General features: G+C 38.4%; 2 protein-coding genes across 3 annotated transcripts; both read left to right on the top strand.

The window, feature by feature from the left end:
* The first annotated feature begins 62 nt into the window (after positions 1 to 62).
* Positions 63 to 6,641, top strand: LOC115623777 (facilitated trehalose transporter Tret1-2 homolog). Of its 2 annotated transcripts, none has more exons than XM_030518319.1 (4): positions 63 to 195; positions 3,476 to 3,972; positions 4,350 to 4,658; positions 4,731 to 6,641. In XM_030518319.1, the coding sequence occupies exons 2-4, from the start codon at positions 3,495 to 3,497 to the stop codon at positions 5,510 to 5,512; spliced, it is 1,569 nt and encodes a 522-aa protein (XP_030374179.1). In that variant the 5' UTR covers positions 63 to 195; positions 3,476 to 3,494; the 3' UTR covers positions 5,513 to 6,641. The 2 variants fall into 2 exon arrangements, with proteins under 2 accessions (XP_030374179.1, XP_030374187.1); XM_030518327.1 differs by lacking the exon at positions 63 to 195 and adding an exon at positions 2,318 to 2,397.
* Positions 6,642 to 8,154: 1,513 nt separating this feature from the next.
* Positions 8,155 to 14,696, top strand: LOC115623768 (facilitated trehalose transporter Tret1). The gene is made up of 3 exons (XM_030518307.1): positions 8,155 to 9,300; positions 11,851 to 12,354; positions 13,792 to 14,696. Exons 1-3 carry the CDS (start codon positions 8,925 to 8,927, stop codon positions 14,583 to 14,585), a joined length of 1,674 nt encoding a protein of 557 aa, XP_030374167.1. The 5' UTR covers positions 8,155 to 8,924; the 3' UTR covers positions 14,586 to 14,696.
* Positions 14,697 to 17,267: the final 2,571 nt, after the last annotated feature.

The raw sequence follows: 17,267 nt of genomic DNA, 5'->3' as shown, positions 1-17,267 counted from the left end.
AGCGCCATCACAGAGTCCGCAAATCCGTTTAGTTTGGTGGCTCGTCAGCTCGTGGCGCGTTTAATATGGAAAGTGGTTTTCAGTTGACTTGAGTGCCTCGTGGCTGACGGATTAAACTAGAAAAGTAGTTGTCGGAGTCGCAGTTGCGGTGATTTAATCCCCCAGATCGAGCCTGCCATTTGAAACATTCGATTCGTGAGTGATTTTTTTATAATTGTTTGGGCAACTGCTCATTCGTCTCTGTAGACGTGTGCACCACACACGGATGTCTGCATTGGCTCCGGAATAACCAGTTTTGTGATGTTCTTCTTCTTTCGGGGTCACTGCACAGTTTTAGCCACAAAAAATTGGTTAATATTCGGCCAATTGCTGGCCTCAGTCTATGTCGAGGCAAGAAGCTGGTTCCATCAAATTTACATTTAAATACATACTCGTACATACATACTAGATATTTGGTGAGCGATTCTCGTTTCTTGTTTTATCAGGCAACTCGCTCTAATTTGCATTGTGCCAGTTTTATCGCGAACATACTTGTACTTATAAAGCTAAATTGAAATCTTTCGTAGCGAAGCAATGAAATGAACACTCAATTGCATTGTCGGATAGGCGGCATGCGCCCCTTTTAATTGAGACTGATTGGTTTTTAATTGATCGTTCGAAGTCGTCCTCGGTGCCGGCTTGAGCGCTTCGATTGATGTGTCGCTAGAAAGTAGAAAAGAACTGTCAAAATCAACAAATACACTGAACAAAAAGCCCAAATGCCAATTATGTGAAATAAAAATGTGACATTTGTGACATTATTTAATCGACTTTATTTCAGACAGAAAGAGAATTTAAGTCAACAAATATATTATAGATTTTTAAATTATGAATAATTAAATTACAACGCCCATTTATAGTATGTGTATGGAATCAATATAAATCAAACTTATTGGGGATTATGAACAAATTCAAAGAACTAGTGCCACAATATTGTGATTATATGAACAATTGGTATTATATGCCAAATCTGTCAACTATGTACATATTTCAGCAATCTAATATTTCATATAACCCTTACATTTTGAAGAGCTCTTGTGGTACACAAAGATAAGAGTAACGCCGTCTAAGACTCTGCTTAAGTAGCGAACAAGTTCTGCTCGTTAGCAACTATTTTTGAATTAATCTGAAGCTATATTTTCACAAAATATTTATTAATTTGTTGTTTCTTGTTCAGTGACATCAAAAATTGGGATGAGCATTACATGCTGACTAAAAACTAGTCGCTGAGCGGCTGTAGGTGGGCACCAATAGAACGACAGGGGAATTAGCTTGCTGGGTGTTTGTGAATAACTGGTTTATTCCCAGTCAACGTCATAACATACAGAAATCAAGAAATCTAAATAGAATCAACATAATATGCGTAGACTTTTTAAATTATTCTCGAATTAATCACCTATAAGTATTATAATAGTTTTTCTCCCTCTGTAAATAAACGACTCAATAGTGTAATTTCTCACTATTTTGGTCGTCAAGTGGACTCAATCTTATATTTTTTCACAATGGCATATCAATCAAAACACGAAGTATAGAGTGCGCTGCATTTATGATCACTTAACTATGCTTAAGTATAGACATATACGTCCACTATATTGCAATTCGATTTGTTATCAAGCGCAATCCGTTTACATCACCTTGAGCGATTTTGCAGCACAACAATAAGTATTGCACAATCATAGACACACACAAGTGTGTGTACAGTTTATGTGCTGCCCATAGTTTTTACTATATACACACATTATTAGGGGTTATCTCTAATACTGAAGTGTTTGTTCTAACCAAATATCTGTGTGAGAAGCCGAGCGTATGTTTCCATGGGTCTGTGAGATGCTTGGACTGTATGAATGTGCCAGCAATCGCATGACTAAGCCATCGTACAGATAATATTTTATTCGCACATATATATGTATAGTATAATTAAAATAAAATATGACGAAGTAAAGTCGAGTGCCATAAAGACCAATTGATCGGCCTTTCAGACTACTCGCGAGTTTGACTTGTGAAGCATGCCAATGATTTTCCAATTGAGTGATTATTGATAATTTCGCCACGATTATAATATATATATATATTATATATATATTGTACCTATAAATACTTACATACATATACTCGTATAGTATATTTGATGTAATTATGCTCGAGTCTAGCGAGGGTGTCAGAGCTTAGTCATGATGATGAAACGTTGAGGAAAGTATTTAGTCTCTTACAGCATCGAATGCTTTTCTGACGAGCTCCTCGGATTAAATATATGATATAGACATCCGAACTGTTTCTTTTTTACAAGCAAGACGGTTGTTGTTATTGCTCTTTTGACAGATAATAACAATATAACTTATAAAATGTCTACTTTTAGGGGTAAGTTATAAAAAACACATGTAAACAAACGTTGTTTAGTAAATTAGTTAGGGTTCGAGTGAAATGGAATGTCATGGGGCTACAGACCATATGCACAGATTTGCGATAAAACATTTCTTGATGTCAGTTTTTGAATGACCTGATCCAATCGAACTAAGTGTGGGAGAAGGGTTTAAGCTCTACAATATATACTACTATCAAATTAGGAAGCCTTGTCGATTGTTTTACAACAATTTACAATTTTAAGGTATTTGTAAAGAGATTACTTGAGCAATAAACGTTTATAGAAGCAAATTAAAGCGTCTGTAATTTGTAATCTAAGGAATAAACGTGGACACACGTGGGTAGACAGGCTTTTCGGTTTGGTTATTGTGCTAATAGTATAGACGTGATTATAATATCGAGTCAATAATACTTCCTCATATGAGCCAGATCTTAAAACGAAAAACAGAATATAATGCTTAGAATGGGGCTACACATTTTTGTATAACACTTAGGAAATTATAAAAAAGTACACAAAAGCTTTGGTTTTTAGTTTACAAAGCTTCACCTATCTATGTCTGTTAACTTTCCTAAAAGTTGCTAAATAGTTAATATTTATACTAACAAATACCTTTATTATTGGAAGGAATATTTTCAATATTGTTCGGCATGCGTTTGGCAGATTTATAAGAGGGCGTGTTGTTGAAGATTTTGCAGAACTCTTGCTTATAGTAAATGAAATGATTAAGTAGTTGCGTGTATATTTGAAGTCCAACTCCAATATTTAATAAATTTTTTTTGTCAAATCCGCAATGTTTTTTATATGATAACTGCCATCAGTATATGCTATACTCATAATTTATCAAATATAAAGAAAGAAAAACTCAACCCAAAGGCATCGTTAGAGTATAAAATATTCGACCCGGCCTAGTTAGCTGGCTCTCTTGTTTACTTTAATTGAGATATCACAGTCAAGGTGCGTTATTCCAACCCAAATATTATCTGAGACCGAGCCTTTATGGGAAAGACAAACAGAACATAATTGACTTCCATAAACATGACAATCATGAGATTTTCGCACTTTCTGCCACGACAGATAAGACGATCGCATTACCATGAACGAATTGCGCCAGGGAGATGTAGATGCTGAGCCGGAGGAGTACCAGGCGTTGCGCAATGGGAAGACGCCGCAAATTGTTGCCGGACTGGATAGGCCCTTGGAGAGGAAGCCCTTGGGCGAGCAGACGCGGGCAGTGCGCCGCCAGGCCTGGATGGTTATACTGGCCAATGTGGGTGTATTGTCGACGGGCATAGCCCTGGCTATGCCCACAGTGACGCTGAATCAGCTGACCAGCGCCACCGAGCCCGTTCACTTGACCCAATCGCAGGGATCGTGGTTTGCCTCGCTGCAATCGCTTTCCACGCCGCTGGGCGGTCTCTTATCTGCCATGTTGCTGGACAAGATCGGACGTGTTAAGACGCTATATGTTCTCAATATTACCGCCTTGGTGGCCTGGGCATTGCTGGCTCTGGCGCCACAGGAAGACGAGCAACTTTTCTGCACACAGCTTTTGGCATCGCGGTTTATTTCGGGTGAGTCGCAATCAAAAATCCTTTTTGCCTTTGATACATATAACTCGAAAGTAGTGACATAAATAAATTAAGTATATTGGAACTGAACGTTACACCAAAAGTTTTCTGACCTAAAAAAAAAAAATTAAACATAATAAAGATGTTCTGTTAGAAGCTAGACATTTACTATGCACCAGAAAAATCAAGTTGAATGTATTGCGAATGTGACGAGCTATAGTCTATTTTTAATTAAAATTTTGTAATTTGGTAAATGCTAAGAATATGAGCTCTATATAGTAGTTCAAAGCACATCCCTTTGAATTATGGTCTGCCCTTCTTCTACCTTTCTCTGCCATTTGCCACAAAATAATATTTGTTCTTAATCATCTCTTTGGCAGGCATTGCGATGGGCTTGGCCACAGCTCCCGTCGGCGTTTATGGAGCCGAGATCAGTCTGCCGAAGCTGCGCGGCAAACTTATTCTGGGCTCCTCGATATCGGTGGCAGCGGGTATAACTCTGCTCTATATTGTCGGCTATTTTATACGCAACGACTTTCGCCTGATCGGTCTCATTTGCTGCGGCTATCAGATTGCCTCGCTCCTATGTGTTCTACCTCTGCCCGAGACCTACAGCTGGCTTCTGTCCAAGCGCCGAGTGGAGAAGGCCAAGGAGTCGCTCAACTATTTTCGTGGGCTGGACAAATCACGTAAGTTGTTGAGTTGCCCTTTAGTTTGCAATGGTGGCTATATCTGTATCCGTATCTGTATCTGTCCAACAGCACATATCACGCATCCGGAGCTGCTGGAGGAGTTCAATGTGCTGCAGAAATCCATGCAGTTGCACCAGGGTGAGAAGAAGCCCTCGTTCATTAAGTGTTTGCGCCTGCCCGAGGTGTACAAGCCGCTGCTCATTTTGATGGGTCTGTTCGCCTTCCAGCAGCTCACCGGCATATTCATCATAATTGTGTACGCCGTGCAGATATCCATGGAGGCGGGTGTCACGATAGATCCGTTCCTTTGCGCAGTACTCATTGGTGCTTCGCGTGTAATTATGACCTGCCCCATGGGCGCAATTCTGGAGAAGTGGGGACGCAGGCGGGCGGGTATTATCTCGGGTCTTAGCATGTGTGTCTGCATGCTACTATTGGCCGGCCATGGCAGGATCGATTGGCTGGCCAAGGTGCCCTACTTGGTGGTCATCTGCATAGTGGGCTTCATAGTTGTCAGCACACTAGGCTTGTACACCCTGCCATTTTTTATGCTCTCCGAGCTGTTTCCGCAGAAGGTGCGCGGCCCAGCCTCAGGTCTTACTGTGGCCGTGGGCATGTTCATATCGTTTGTGTGCATTAAAATGTATCCCAGGATGAACGCGGGCATTGGCACCAGCAATTGCTTCCTGGTCTTTGCGGCCATGTCCTTGCTGGCGGCGATATTCGTTTATTTCGCCTTGCCCGAGACACGCGGACGTACCTTGCTTGAAATCGAAGAGCAATTCCGCAGCGGCAGGATAAGAAGAAAGAAGCCCGCCGATGTGGAGATGCAGGAGGTGTTTGTGCGCTGAGTGGCGAGAATGAGAATACAAGTGCTGTGATAATCGAGAACTCAACTAAAACTGCTTTCCCACAAATTAAGTTCGCCATATGAAACATTATATTTAGATTTCGTATTTCGATTCCAACACAAGACAATGTGTGTAGTGCGAGCCAGTTTCTAGTTTTTCACACTCTTTTTCTGTTTTGTCGCGCTAATTGAAAAGTCATAATCAATCAAGGCACGCGACAGCCTCAATAAATATGTCAGCCAGTGATTGAAGAAATGGTTTGCTAATTTTTGATCCAAACTAGTGAAAAAAGTCTCACAAAGTCGATCAAATTTTGATCAAATTTAGGGCACAACAGATGCATGGCTCTGGGACAATGGCTTGTCTGTTGATTAGACCGATATCGATATCATATTTATGAATAGCTTTAATCATTCAAAGGATAGTAATATTTTTATAAAACGAATGAGATCAAGCTGCATTTTAAAATAAATAAAATATTTATTTTGGTGCCGCTTTTATTGCAAGTAAATTTCATCCTAGAAATGTTGAAACTAGAATAATCGAAAACGTGGAAAGATCAGTACTTTTAATCAAAATTATAAAAATTATTCGACTAGAATAAGATATTTTACATATTTGAACGAATTGTTGAAAAACAGCTCAGTATGTGCGGAGAAACAATTTAAAAACAAATCAATTCAAAATTCCATTACAATGATAAAAGAAACATTCTGAACTGCTACGATTTTTTCAATGTTCAAAGATCAGAATGAAAATAATGTTGAAAATAATTGCTAAAGGTAAAAAGGCCCACGTAAATGTGGCAATAAAATCTGTTTCGTGACTGTGCGTGACGCATTTTTTTCACGCGCGCAGCTACAAGTATACTCCAAATCACACACGTACTTACATATATGTATGTACTATATATTGCCACCACTATGATCGAAAAACTGAAATCTGCATTTGAATATTAATGTTTACTTTGCACTTTAATTAAATGAAATGCAAATCAGGCCTAGAAAGCATGACTCTTATATTTGGAGCTAAAAATATTTGGTATTTATTATAGAAATTAAATTTGATTTCTGTTAATTGTTGCGCCATGAAGCAAATATAATTATAAATAAAAACAAACGTACAAATATTTGTCGGCGTTAATTAATGTAAACCATGGGGAAACAACGTGATCTTCATACCACATTCCCATACCCGTACATACTACAGCTCTACATACACACTCGTCTATGCATGCCATTCAGAATCTCTGGGAGGCATTCCACAGAGCACTACCAGTATGTCTCTGAGCGCATCTAACTCTAGCAGAATGCCAAGTACGTATTATTTTAATCAATAGGCGCGGATTTGCGACTGCTGTCGAGTTCAAGGTTAAAGTTTTACGATTCACACTTATAATGACAGGCATGGCTGGCAAGTACGAATACAAAAGCTTTGCGGGCACTTAGGTTTATTTTTAGAGCACAAGCCGGCTTTCCAAAAATGTCGGCTGATCTGTTGAGCGCTTGAGAGCATTTAAGAATGACGAGTTTGATGAAAGGATAGGATAGGCATTCAATAATTGTCTATTTGATAGAGGTTTTCTTCTTAAAGTGTTGCTTAAGCATATAATCCTCATATATTTTAAAGAAATAACTATTCCCAGTAATCCGGCTGTTTTGTGTCAACTCGTTCCCAAGCTATGTCGGATAGTTTAAAGTGGAATGTAAAGAGCGGACAAAACTGAGCCGATAAGAGCACTAGTTAGGAGCTAAGTTCTTCGCTAGCTGCCGAATGCTTAAGAGCAATTTTGGCAACACTGTTCAGATATCGAGGGAGCGCTTTTCTAGTGCGACTGGCTATGGGCCAATAAACTAGAGTCAACTTTCGATCGGCTGCAGGCACAGCTGTTTATATACAGTATGTGGTATGTTGTTGCACAAACATTTGTTCTCATTGCGAGCGATGGCGTTCCGTTTTTATAGTCCGGTCTACCCATCTAGCCCCCCACCCACGTGTCCCAATGTCAAGTTCGTTGCCAACGTCGTTCGTATTTGGGTGCGGCAGACGGGTGCGGGTGATGTTGCGTGGCAACGAAAAGCAACAAAGTGGCGGCGAGTGGTGCAAGCGCCTCAGTGTTTCAGTTCAATTCTAAATTGTACTATGAGTTGTGAACGAGCGGACGAGATAAGTGCGAGCACAGAAAGGCAGTGCCCTTCCCTTAGGTTGTGTATATAGTATGTACATAAATTTGTTTTTATTTTTTGCAAATTATTACGTATACGCCGTGTGGCACGATAAATCAATTTTTTACACGGACAGTTCATTTAACCGTGCGAGACAGTTAAATGAACGGCATGCGAGCAATAACAACAACAATAACGGCGCACTAATAACAGTCGATCACGAGTCTGAGCACAATATACAAACAGCGGGCAATTGTACTTGTATGTACACTTAAAGTTCTTTTTTTGTGAAATATTTAATTGTAATGTACGGTTTTTTTTTTCTTATTTATATTGTAAAACATTAATCGTAACCGTAGCGCCCAAAGCAGAGCAGCGACAGCAGCGTTAACATTACCGTTCAATATATTGCTGAACGGCTGGCATGCAGGCCGCGGTTGTTGGCCGGCAGGCGAAATAAGTAAATGAGTTGCGTATTGTTCGGTCGTCAGTTGCTTTAAGAGCGTTGCGGAAAGCGGTCGCAAAACGGTCGCAAAACTTCGCAAACTTGTCCAACGGTCGCTGTCGTCATCATCTCTAAGATATGCTGGCCATAACAACAATAATCCGTAATAATAAGTAGTAGCAACAAATCAAAACAGCTGTGAATACTAACACAAATGTTAACACAAAAATACGTGAAATAGTCGTTTAACAAAAACAACAAAAAGTGAGCAATTTCTAAAGTGAAGCGAAGCGTTCTTGTTGTTTCGTTACTGAAGAGGCTCTTGGCCAGCGATAATCGATAAGGAAATCAATAGTAAGCGGCCCTGAGCACGACAACAGTTGATGCACAGCGTGGCAAGGCGCGTTGCTGATAACTCACAAATATACGAGGTTTCCACCCACACACGCCCACAACAGACACGCCAAAGGAGTTTCAGCTACGGTGTTTGTTTTCGCTTTGTTTTTGTTTTTTTTTTTTTACAATTGCTGACGTCGCGACGTCGTCATAACGAATGAAAGAAACTTATGAAATCGATACTACTACTGGGACATGATTAAAATGTGCGGAAGTTTCCACTTGTCGTTTCAATTAGACAAGTGTATGGCTCGCTAATAACAGCACCAGCACCAGCAGCAGCAGCAGCAGCAGCAGAGAACAACAACAACAACATATACTCATACAATAAGCAGCAGCAACTTTTAGCTCGAAACGAAGACAGCAGTATTATTAATTGATTACGAACGCCCGCGCAGTGAGCAACATGAAGGACGAGGACGCATCACAGCTAGTGCCACAGTATAATGTTGCCATAGTGTGCAAGGACATGGACAAGGACAAGGACATGCCATTACATAATTACAATAATAACATCAACAGCACCACCAACACCAACACCAACACCAACAGCAACAGCACCACAAAATGTGACAAAACGGATGAGGTTACTGTGGTACGCCCTCCGAAGCCACTGGGCGAGCGGAGCAAGGCCGTCTGGCGACAACAGCTAATGGTCTTTCTGGGTAATAGTGGCGTTATCGGCTCTGGCATGATCATCGCCATGCCAGCCGTCACTTTAGCACAGTTAACAAATCCAGAACTGGACTTTACACTTAATAGCAACGAGGCCAGTTGGTTCGGTAAGTGTGTGATGCAATTATAATGTGGTGGATGCTCAAAAATTAAAGCCATTTACTGGATACTGCATATCCTTGCTACGCGTTTACGCAATTTAAATCTATATTACCTGACCTCGTTGAAAATTATTCATTATGATCTACTTTTTCTATTAAATATATGAAACGTGCACAAGGAGTATATTAAACGTTTTTGAATACCCTGTAAGATCGGTCCTCTAAGTACCCATGCTAGGAATGAATATTTATTTTTTTGTCCCAATCTATGCTTAAATGTTGTAAAACATATAGAGAAAGAACTCATGGGAATGAAGTTTTGGGAACTTAAGTTATCGGTTTAAAATATTAAAGTTCCGTACAACAAAGTAAAGGACTTTAGGGCAGCAACCTATATGATCCTTGCAACGATTCTTTTTATGATGACACTTAATGATTGGCCTGGCTGATCCTTTTTTAAATGAAATAGTAAATTTATCGCATGTTTTACCATGCAAACTTGCTGTTTTTATTAAGAAAAGCAGTTGCGATAACATTTTATTTTGAAAATATATTTGAAGGAGTCAATCTTGGAGACTGCTTGAATCACACAAAATCCAATCTCTAGTTTTTGTAAATTGAAAACTAACACATAAGATATTCTTAGCTCTAGTGAATTATAATTTTCATCAGAAATCCCACAAGGCTTTCTCTGAGGTATTTTCATAAAACTTTTGCTTTTATCCCATCAGTAATTTTAGTGAAAATGATTCAAATTAAATATGCCTACAAGTTTTAAATTTATAGGCAATAATTATAGACTGATGCCTAATAAACAAATTAAAAAAAATAATCACAATTGGTATCACCTTCAAAAGTATATGACAAAATGAGAGCTCTATTAAGCAGATTACCTCATTAAAATGAACATAATTCCTCTTAATAGAAAAAATTAGTCAAAAATACATAAGTTCTTTATTTGCATAACATTAGTTTTCATTGAAGCTATTTTTAGTCTGTCTGGCAAGACCGAAATCAGTCATAATGTGTGCCTTATTAACAAATGTGTTTTGTCGAGTTTCAATTTAGCAAAAAACATTTATATTGTTATATGTATTTGTGTGTGTGTGTATGCGGATTTATCTCGTTTGGTTTCACGCTCATTAATTCGGGCTCAAAAAGTCGGTTAGCAACAAATTGATTTGAATGTAATTTAATATCGTTGGCAAATGTTATTGAATTGAATTTGTTGTTCCTACAAGTATTTATTGAAAAGAAGACTCAGTAAGGCATAAATCTCGAAATGAAAAAAAGTGGTCTGTAACAAATATATTTTAATTGTAAATTAAGGTTAAAAAAAAAACAGGCTACAAAAATTGGTTGAACTTAAGATTCTAATTTATGAGCATTTACTACATTACTAAATAATTTCAATACAAATTTTAATCAATTAAAAAAATGTGGCCAAAGAATGCAACAGTTGCGATGGCTACTAAATAGAAGGAGCACTATGCCACTTACCGCAAAATCTAATTATAAGCGCATCCAGGTCCTGCAAAACCGGTCATTGCGGCAAATTACGAAATAATTTGCGAAGACTGCAACGATTAGGTTTTTTCAAAACATTTAGATAAGCATAAGCCACCACTAACTTATTAATCCTCGCGCGGAAGTACTCGAGGTTGGGCTATTTTATATTTGTAACAAGATAGAACGCTACAGTCGAGCAAGCCCGACAGTAAAATAGCCTGTACTCTCCACAAAAAGGAAAAATTAAAAAAAAAAAAAAAATTAAAAAAAATTAAATTATTAAATAAAATGAATGAATGAATTAATTAAAATAATTAATTTAATTAAATTAGAATACATGTTTATGTTCAGTTTAAACAGCACACATTTACATCACGTACCTATGCGTGTTTATATGCGTGTATGTATGCAGCACAAAGTTGAACAAAAGCAGCAACAACAACAGCTGCGGGCAGCGCTGCCGACAGAGCTGCAGGCAGCGCATGAGCAGCGATTTTACTTATGGCTATAACTTTCTTCAGAATTGACCTATCATGATGAAATTTGGCACACGGACACATTAGTACTAACTGGATGTACCTACCAAAATTGATTTTTAAATTCCGAGAATTACGGAAGTTATAAGAAAAAATACGAATTGCGGGGGAGTGGGGGGGTGTATCAGAAAAAATAAACAAACTCGTTCTGCCTAGGGCTTATAGGAACCTTGATACCAATTTTGGTTATCCTAGCTCTTGTACTTACTGAGATCCTTGCGCTCATACAGACAGACGGACAGACGGTCAGACGGACAGACGGACATGGCTATATCGACTCGTCTTCTCATCCTGATCAAGAATATATATACTTTGTGGGGTCTGCCACGCCTCCTTCTGTGTGTTACATACATGCGCACAAAACTAGTATAGCCTTTCACCCTTTGGGTACAGGCTATAAAAATATATTGCTAAGGTGCTAATCTGAATGCACGGCTTCAATGCTTTGATTAAACAGAAAAACAAAAAAAAAAAAAACAAAAAATCAATTAGTTACTCCCTTTCTCAACAGCTTCCATCAACAACATGGCATGTCCTATTGGCGGCCTGCTCGTCAGCTACTTCCTCGATCGCATTGGAAGGAAGAACACAATTCTGCTGACGAATTTAATTGGATTTCTCAGCTGGTTATTGTTGATTACATGCTTTCAACATACTGAACGCGACTGGATCTACGCCCAGCTGTTGATAGCTCGTGCCCTGGGTGGTGTTATGATTGGCATGTTCCTGTCTCCTGTGGGTGTGTACTCAGCTGAGATTAGTTTGCCACGCATCCGGGGGCGTCTCATTCTGGGCACCTCGATAGCACTGGCCTGTGGCATATTGATAATGTATGTGCTGGGCTACTTCATACGCAGCAACATCGTGCTCATCTCTACAATCTGTGGTTGCTATCAGTTTGTGTCCACACTTATGGTATTCCCGATGCCGGAGTCGCCGAGTTGGTTGTTGCAGAAAGGACGAACGGAGAATGCACGCCGTTCTCTCAAATATTTTCGGGGACTGAAACGCAAGAGTAAGTGAAATATTAATTACTGCCTTCTTCAGACTTTCTTGATCCATTTTAAAATCAATTACTAGTGAAACGACTTTCTTACTTAAGTTTGTGTGGAAAATAGTAAGTTAGGTTCAACAAGTACAAGGTTAGGAAAGTACTTCTCATTAAGTTAAATGGGGAAACAAAATGCGTGGGAAAGTCCACAATCCACACTCCTTTTTGAACAAATTGCTGGGCTTTTACAAGCCCATAAAAACTTGATGTAAATGTGAAATTATTTTGATAATACCTACAAGTACCACTAGACTGCCAACTATTAAAGAAATGAAATTTAGCTGATTTTTGCTAGCCAGCAGAGGAAAATTCTAGTTAGTTTATTTAAATATCGTCTGCGCTTTTCTGGCTTCATTTTTCGAAAATATTGTTAACTTAAATCATTTAAATGCAAGTGAGGAACGGCAGCCAGCTGGTATTGATAAGGCATATCATATCAAATCACGATTCCGAGAAAAATTCAAGCTATGTGCTTAACTGCAAATTTGTGCCCCTTTTAAAAGGCATTTTCTGTTTTCGTACGAGCTTAAACACAGTAATTGTTTGCAGTTTGCATTTTCGTGCCTATTCCACTTAAATGGAATGGAATCCATTTGGTGTTTAGAATTCCGCAGCAATTTAACATTTTTCCGCTAAAATGAAGCTCACATTTTTTTTTATTGTATAGTGATTGTAGAAGCTATCAGTGTAATCCATTTGATATTTAGAATTTCGAAGCAATTTAACATTTTTTCGCTAAAATGAAGCTTACATTTTTTTTATTTTTTGTATAGTGATTGTTGAAGCTTTCAATGGAAGCCATTTGACGTTCAGAATTCCGCAGAAATGTACAATTTTTTTCCCTAACATGAAGCTCACATTTTATTTGATTGTATAGTGATTGTAGAAGCTTTCAATGGAATCCATTTGGTGTTTAGAATTCCGCAGCAATTTAAAATTATTTCGCTAAAATGAAGCTTACATTTTATTTTTTGCATAGTGATTGTAGAAGCTTTTAATGGAATCCATTTCGTGTTTAGAATTTGACAGCAATTTAAATTTTTTTTCGCTAAAATGCACATAATTTTTTTTTTTTTGCATAGCAATTGTAGAGTCTTTTAATGAAATCCATTTGATGTTTAGAATTTCTCAGCAATTTAGCATTTTTTCGCTAAAATGCAGCTTAGATTATTTTTCTTGCATAGTGATTGTAGAAGCTTTTAATGACCTCAGATTTGTAAAACAAACCAAAAAGTTTTGGAATTAAAGCATGGCGGAATGTTTATCACAATGAAAACGTTCTTCGTAAGAGAGGCGTTTTCTGGATTAAGAGATATTTTAGATTGATCTGAGAAAGTCTGAACTAGGCATAACTGGCTAAAGTGAATTTCTGAGCTAACTAATACGTATTTATTTGAATAGGTGACGATTGCGTGCAAGAATTTGAAACGGAGCTGGCGGAAATGAAAGTGAATGCGGACAACAGTCGGAATACAGCGGCCAGCGAGTCCTTGCTACAGGCTATACGTAGACCCGAGGTATACAAGCCAGTGTTTCTGATTATTGGCTTCTTTGGTTTCCAACAAGCCTGCGGAGTGGTGGTCATCATCGTCTATGCTGTTCAAATCGCACAGCGAGCCGGCGTAACCATAGATCCTGTGCTCGTGGCCGTTATGCTGGGCGTGGCACGCATCATAATGACCTTCTTCATGAGCACGATCTTCGAGAGATGGGGTCGCAAGCCGTCGGGCATGTTCTCGGCTTTCGGCATGGGTCTCTGCATGTTGCTGCTTGCTGCCGGCGGCTGGTGGCCAAAAACTGTGGGAACCTGGTCGTGGCTACCTGTCGTGTGCATTGTGGCCCACATCGTCTTCTCCACCATGGGCATGTTGACGCTGCCGTTCCTCATGATCTCTGAGGTGTTCCCACAGCGAGCACGAGGCAGTGCCTCTGGCATCTCGGTGTTCTTTGGCATGATCCTGGCCTTCATAATGCTCAAGATCTATCCGAATATGGAGGAGGCCTTTGGCACCGCAAATCTGTTCGGCTTCTATGCTGGAGTTTCATTTCTCGCTGTGGCATTCATTTGGTGTTTTGTGCCAGAGACGCGGGGAAGGACATTGCTTGAGATTGAGGAGTATTGGCGCACGGGAAAGGGTGAACGTGCGAATAACCTCAAGGATGTGGAGCTGACGGAGGTCTTCCTAAAGAAATAAGCGGAAAATTTAGTGTTAGCTATCGACTGTGATGTGTTTTAAAGTACTTAGCCTGAGTAGTACTTAGTACTTAGTAGAATTCGTCAGCAAATAAACAATGGACTAATTCAAGTGTATTGTCTCGAATGGAAGGTGATAAAGAATTTATTGCACAACCACAAGGCCAATTGGACTTGGCCCAACGAATTTCACAAAAGACATTGGCCCTTATCTTTTGCAAGCTGCATGACTAGACATTACCTGACGTCAGATTATGTTTTGACGATTGATTGAACACGCGCTCTAATTGAGTTTGATTGAAAACGTGCTGCTACGGCTATGATTATCAGTCCTTAATGGCAACGACACTTGAATGGTTTGTTTACCACTCGAAAAACAACAAAAGAACAGACTGTTAACAGCAAAACAATTTGTGCGACCCGCCTGGGATTTGGAATGAAGAGATCACGATACATCGTTGTATTATTGTTCTTCATATACTTGTATATAGGATATTAAATTGCCGTACAAGAGCAACTACAGCAATTAAGTTAATGAAATTATGCTATGTCTCATGACGACGATGTATAGGAGTGCATAATATTTGCCAAGGCCTCTCATTAAATGCGCGCGCGCTCCACAAACTCCCGGCAGGCAGTCAGCCCCAAAATGTTTCGCCACATTTCGCTGTGGTCATTAAATAAACGTAAAGAGGCAGCAACAGCAGAACGAGATCCGAAATCCAACTGCACTGTGGGGCAATATACGATTTATTCAATTTGTGCATCTTCCAATTAATTGGAGGTATGCGATAAGAATGTGTAGACTACCACTTGCAATCTCAAATGTTATAGTTGTTATCATATAGTTATTATCAAATAACAATTGTCGGCTATCCAATTAGAAGTAGATAAGAAATACGGGAGATAGCAGATACAAAACAGATATTGCAAAAAGTATACACATATATGTACAAGTAGGTTAATAGGTGATAGCGATAAAGTATTTTTACTCATGAGGTAGCAAAATCTTACAAATTTATTGCACGCCATCAAATAACGATTAATACTTATAAAGCTTTCAAGTAAACAACATTTTCCTGAATGACTGTCAATAGTGGTTCAATAAATAATATCAAGAGCTCGAAACTTTATCAAACAACAAAATTCTAAATAAAAGCAAACAAATATAATTATTTTTAAATGAATCCTTTATGTGTTGGTTATACCTGTTAAAAATTATTAATGTTTTTGCTTATTGCCAATAATTGACTTAGAAAAATATATTGTTGATGATATGCTTGAAATCGAATAACAAAATGTTTAAATAAACGAATCATCCTATAAATTAAGAGATCTGTAAAACATTCAACGATTTAACTCAACTCATTGTTGTTATCTACATTTTTCAAAAGTGGATTTTCTTTTCAAAATTACAAACAACTGAGTAACTTTCTCTAAAACGGTCCAACTACAAACTTGTTGACTTGATATTCGGAATGAGAAACACTTTTAAAACCAAACTCTATAACTGTGAATAGAAATAAGAGAGAGAAGAATATTTTTCACTATCAGGTTAATGCGCTGAAAAACTCAATATTGAATAAACATTTAAGAACCGATCAAAACTTTATAAAATATGAACATTTTGTAAGGAAATTGTTATTTTTAATCATATTTTCCTATGTTAAACATACTTGTATATTAAACATAAATTAAAAGATATAGCCACCCGCTCCTAGAGCAATCTTCGCCTGAAGGGGTTTATATTTGTCTGATCTCATCTCGTTTTAACATTTCAATTTTATTAAAACAATTGGCGCACTATGTTATGTACATATATTTGTATTATCGGAAAATGTAATATAAATTTTCGTTTATAAAGAAATAACTTATCAGTTTTGACACAAATTTTTCTTTAATTTGAATGGTTTGTGCCTCGATTTCAAGCAACATTATCAATAACAATATCTTGGTAAATTATTTTTTAAAAGAACAATCAACAATCAATTGTATTTATTATTTCGAATTTTCGGCTCAAGTTTTCCTTTAACTTGATTATTTTGTTACTCGATTTCAAGCCACATTATCTTTAACAATATGTTTCTAAATTGGTTTTTAAAGGAACCATTTGGGGTTGCTTCTGGGACCATCATTAAGAAATTCCTCCGAAAGGTGTTAAATGAAATGGTGCACTAACAAAGGGGTGTGGTTTTAAAACACTTATATTCATTATTACATGTAAGTATTATTGCTATATTGTATGCGATGAGTCGAAATACATTTTGTATGTTGAACCCAGTGTGCAACGAAGGATGCTGCAGTTATCGCTTCTTTTCAGCCAGTGGGGCTACTGATGGAGCCCCAGTTTGGAGCGAGCGGCGTGCGCTGAGAGCGCTAAAGAGCAAATGAGCTCGGGGCGTTGAGAAGTACGAGTACGTTTATGTAATTATAATAAGTTTTCAATTTTATGGCTCAATATTGCGGGCAGGGCCCAGCAACTTGCCACAGCTGCTGTGCTGTGCGCCAGCCCCCATCATTAGGCGACAACCGTTTACCGAGACTGTTGCCCCTGGAGGGTCTAGCGTGAGGTTTTCGTTGGTTTTTGTGAGCTGCATTTGGGTAATGGCTGCTCAAACAAATTGGTTGTGCGATTAAATCAAAGTGCAGTACATGGCGCTGCAAGAACGGACAAGTTGAATGA

This window comes from Scaptodrosophila lebanonensis, unplaced genomic scaffold (genome assembly GCF_003285725.1).
Source record: "Scaptodrosophila lebanonensis strain 11010-0011.00,11010-0021.00 unplaced genomic scaffold, SlebRS2 tig00000001-arrow-pilon, whole genome shotgun sequence".
NCBI lineage: Eukaryota > Metazoa > Arthropoda > Insecta > Diptera > Drosophilidae > Scaptodrosophila > Scaptodrosophila lebanonensis.
Note: the sequence above shows the minus strand (reverse complement) of the source record. Positions and strands in the feature narration are given on the sequence as shown.

What these genes read in the sequence shown, in the direction of transcription:
- LOC115623777 (XM_030518319.1), top strand. Translation starts at nt 3,495, where the DNA reads ATGAACGAATTGCGCCAGGGAGATGTAGATGCTGAGCCGGAGGAGTAC. An exon ending in GGCATCGCGGTTTATTTCGG is followed by an intron (nt 3,973 to 4,349) that starts GTGAGTCGCAAT and finishes TCTCTTTGGCAG; the next exon opens with GCATTGCGATGGGCTTGGCC. An exon ending in TCGTGGGCTGGACAAATCAC is followed by an intron (nt 4,659 to 4,730) that starts GTAAGTTGTTGA and finishes TCTGTCCAACAG; the next exon opens with CACATATCACGCATCCGGAG.
- LOC115623768 (XM_030518307.1), top strand. Translation starts at nt 8,925, where the DNA reads ATGAAGGACGAGGACGCATCACAGCTAGTGCCACAGTATAATGTTGCC. An exon ending in CAACGAGGCCAGTTGGTTCG is followed by an intron (nt 9,301 to 11,850) that starts GTAAGTGTGTGA and finishes CTTTCTCAACAG; the next exon opens with CTTCCATCAACAACATGGCA. An exon ending in TCGGGGACTGAAACGCAAGA is followed by an intron (nt 12,355 to 13,791) that starts GTAAGTGAAATA and finishes TTATTTGAATAG; the next exon opens with GTGACGATTGCGTGCAAGAA.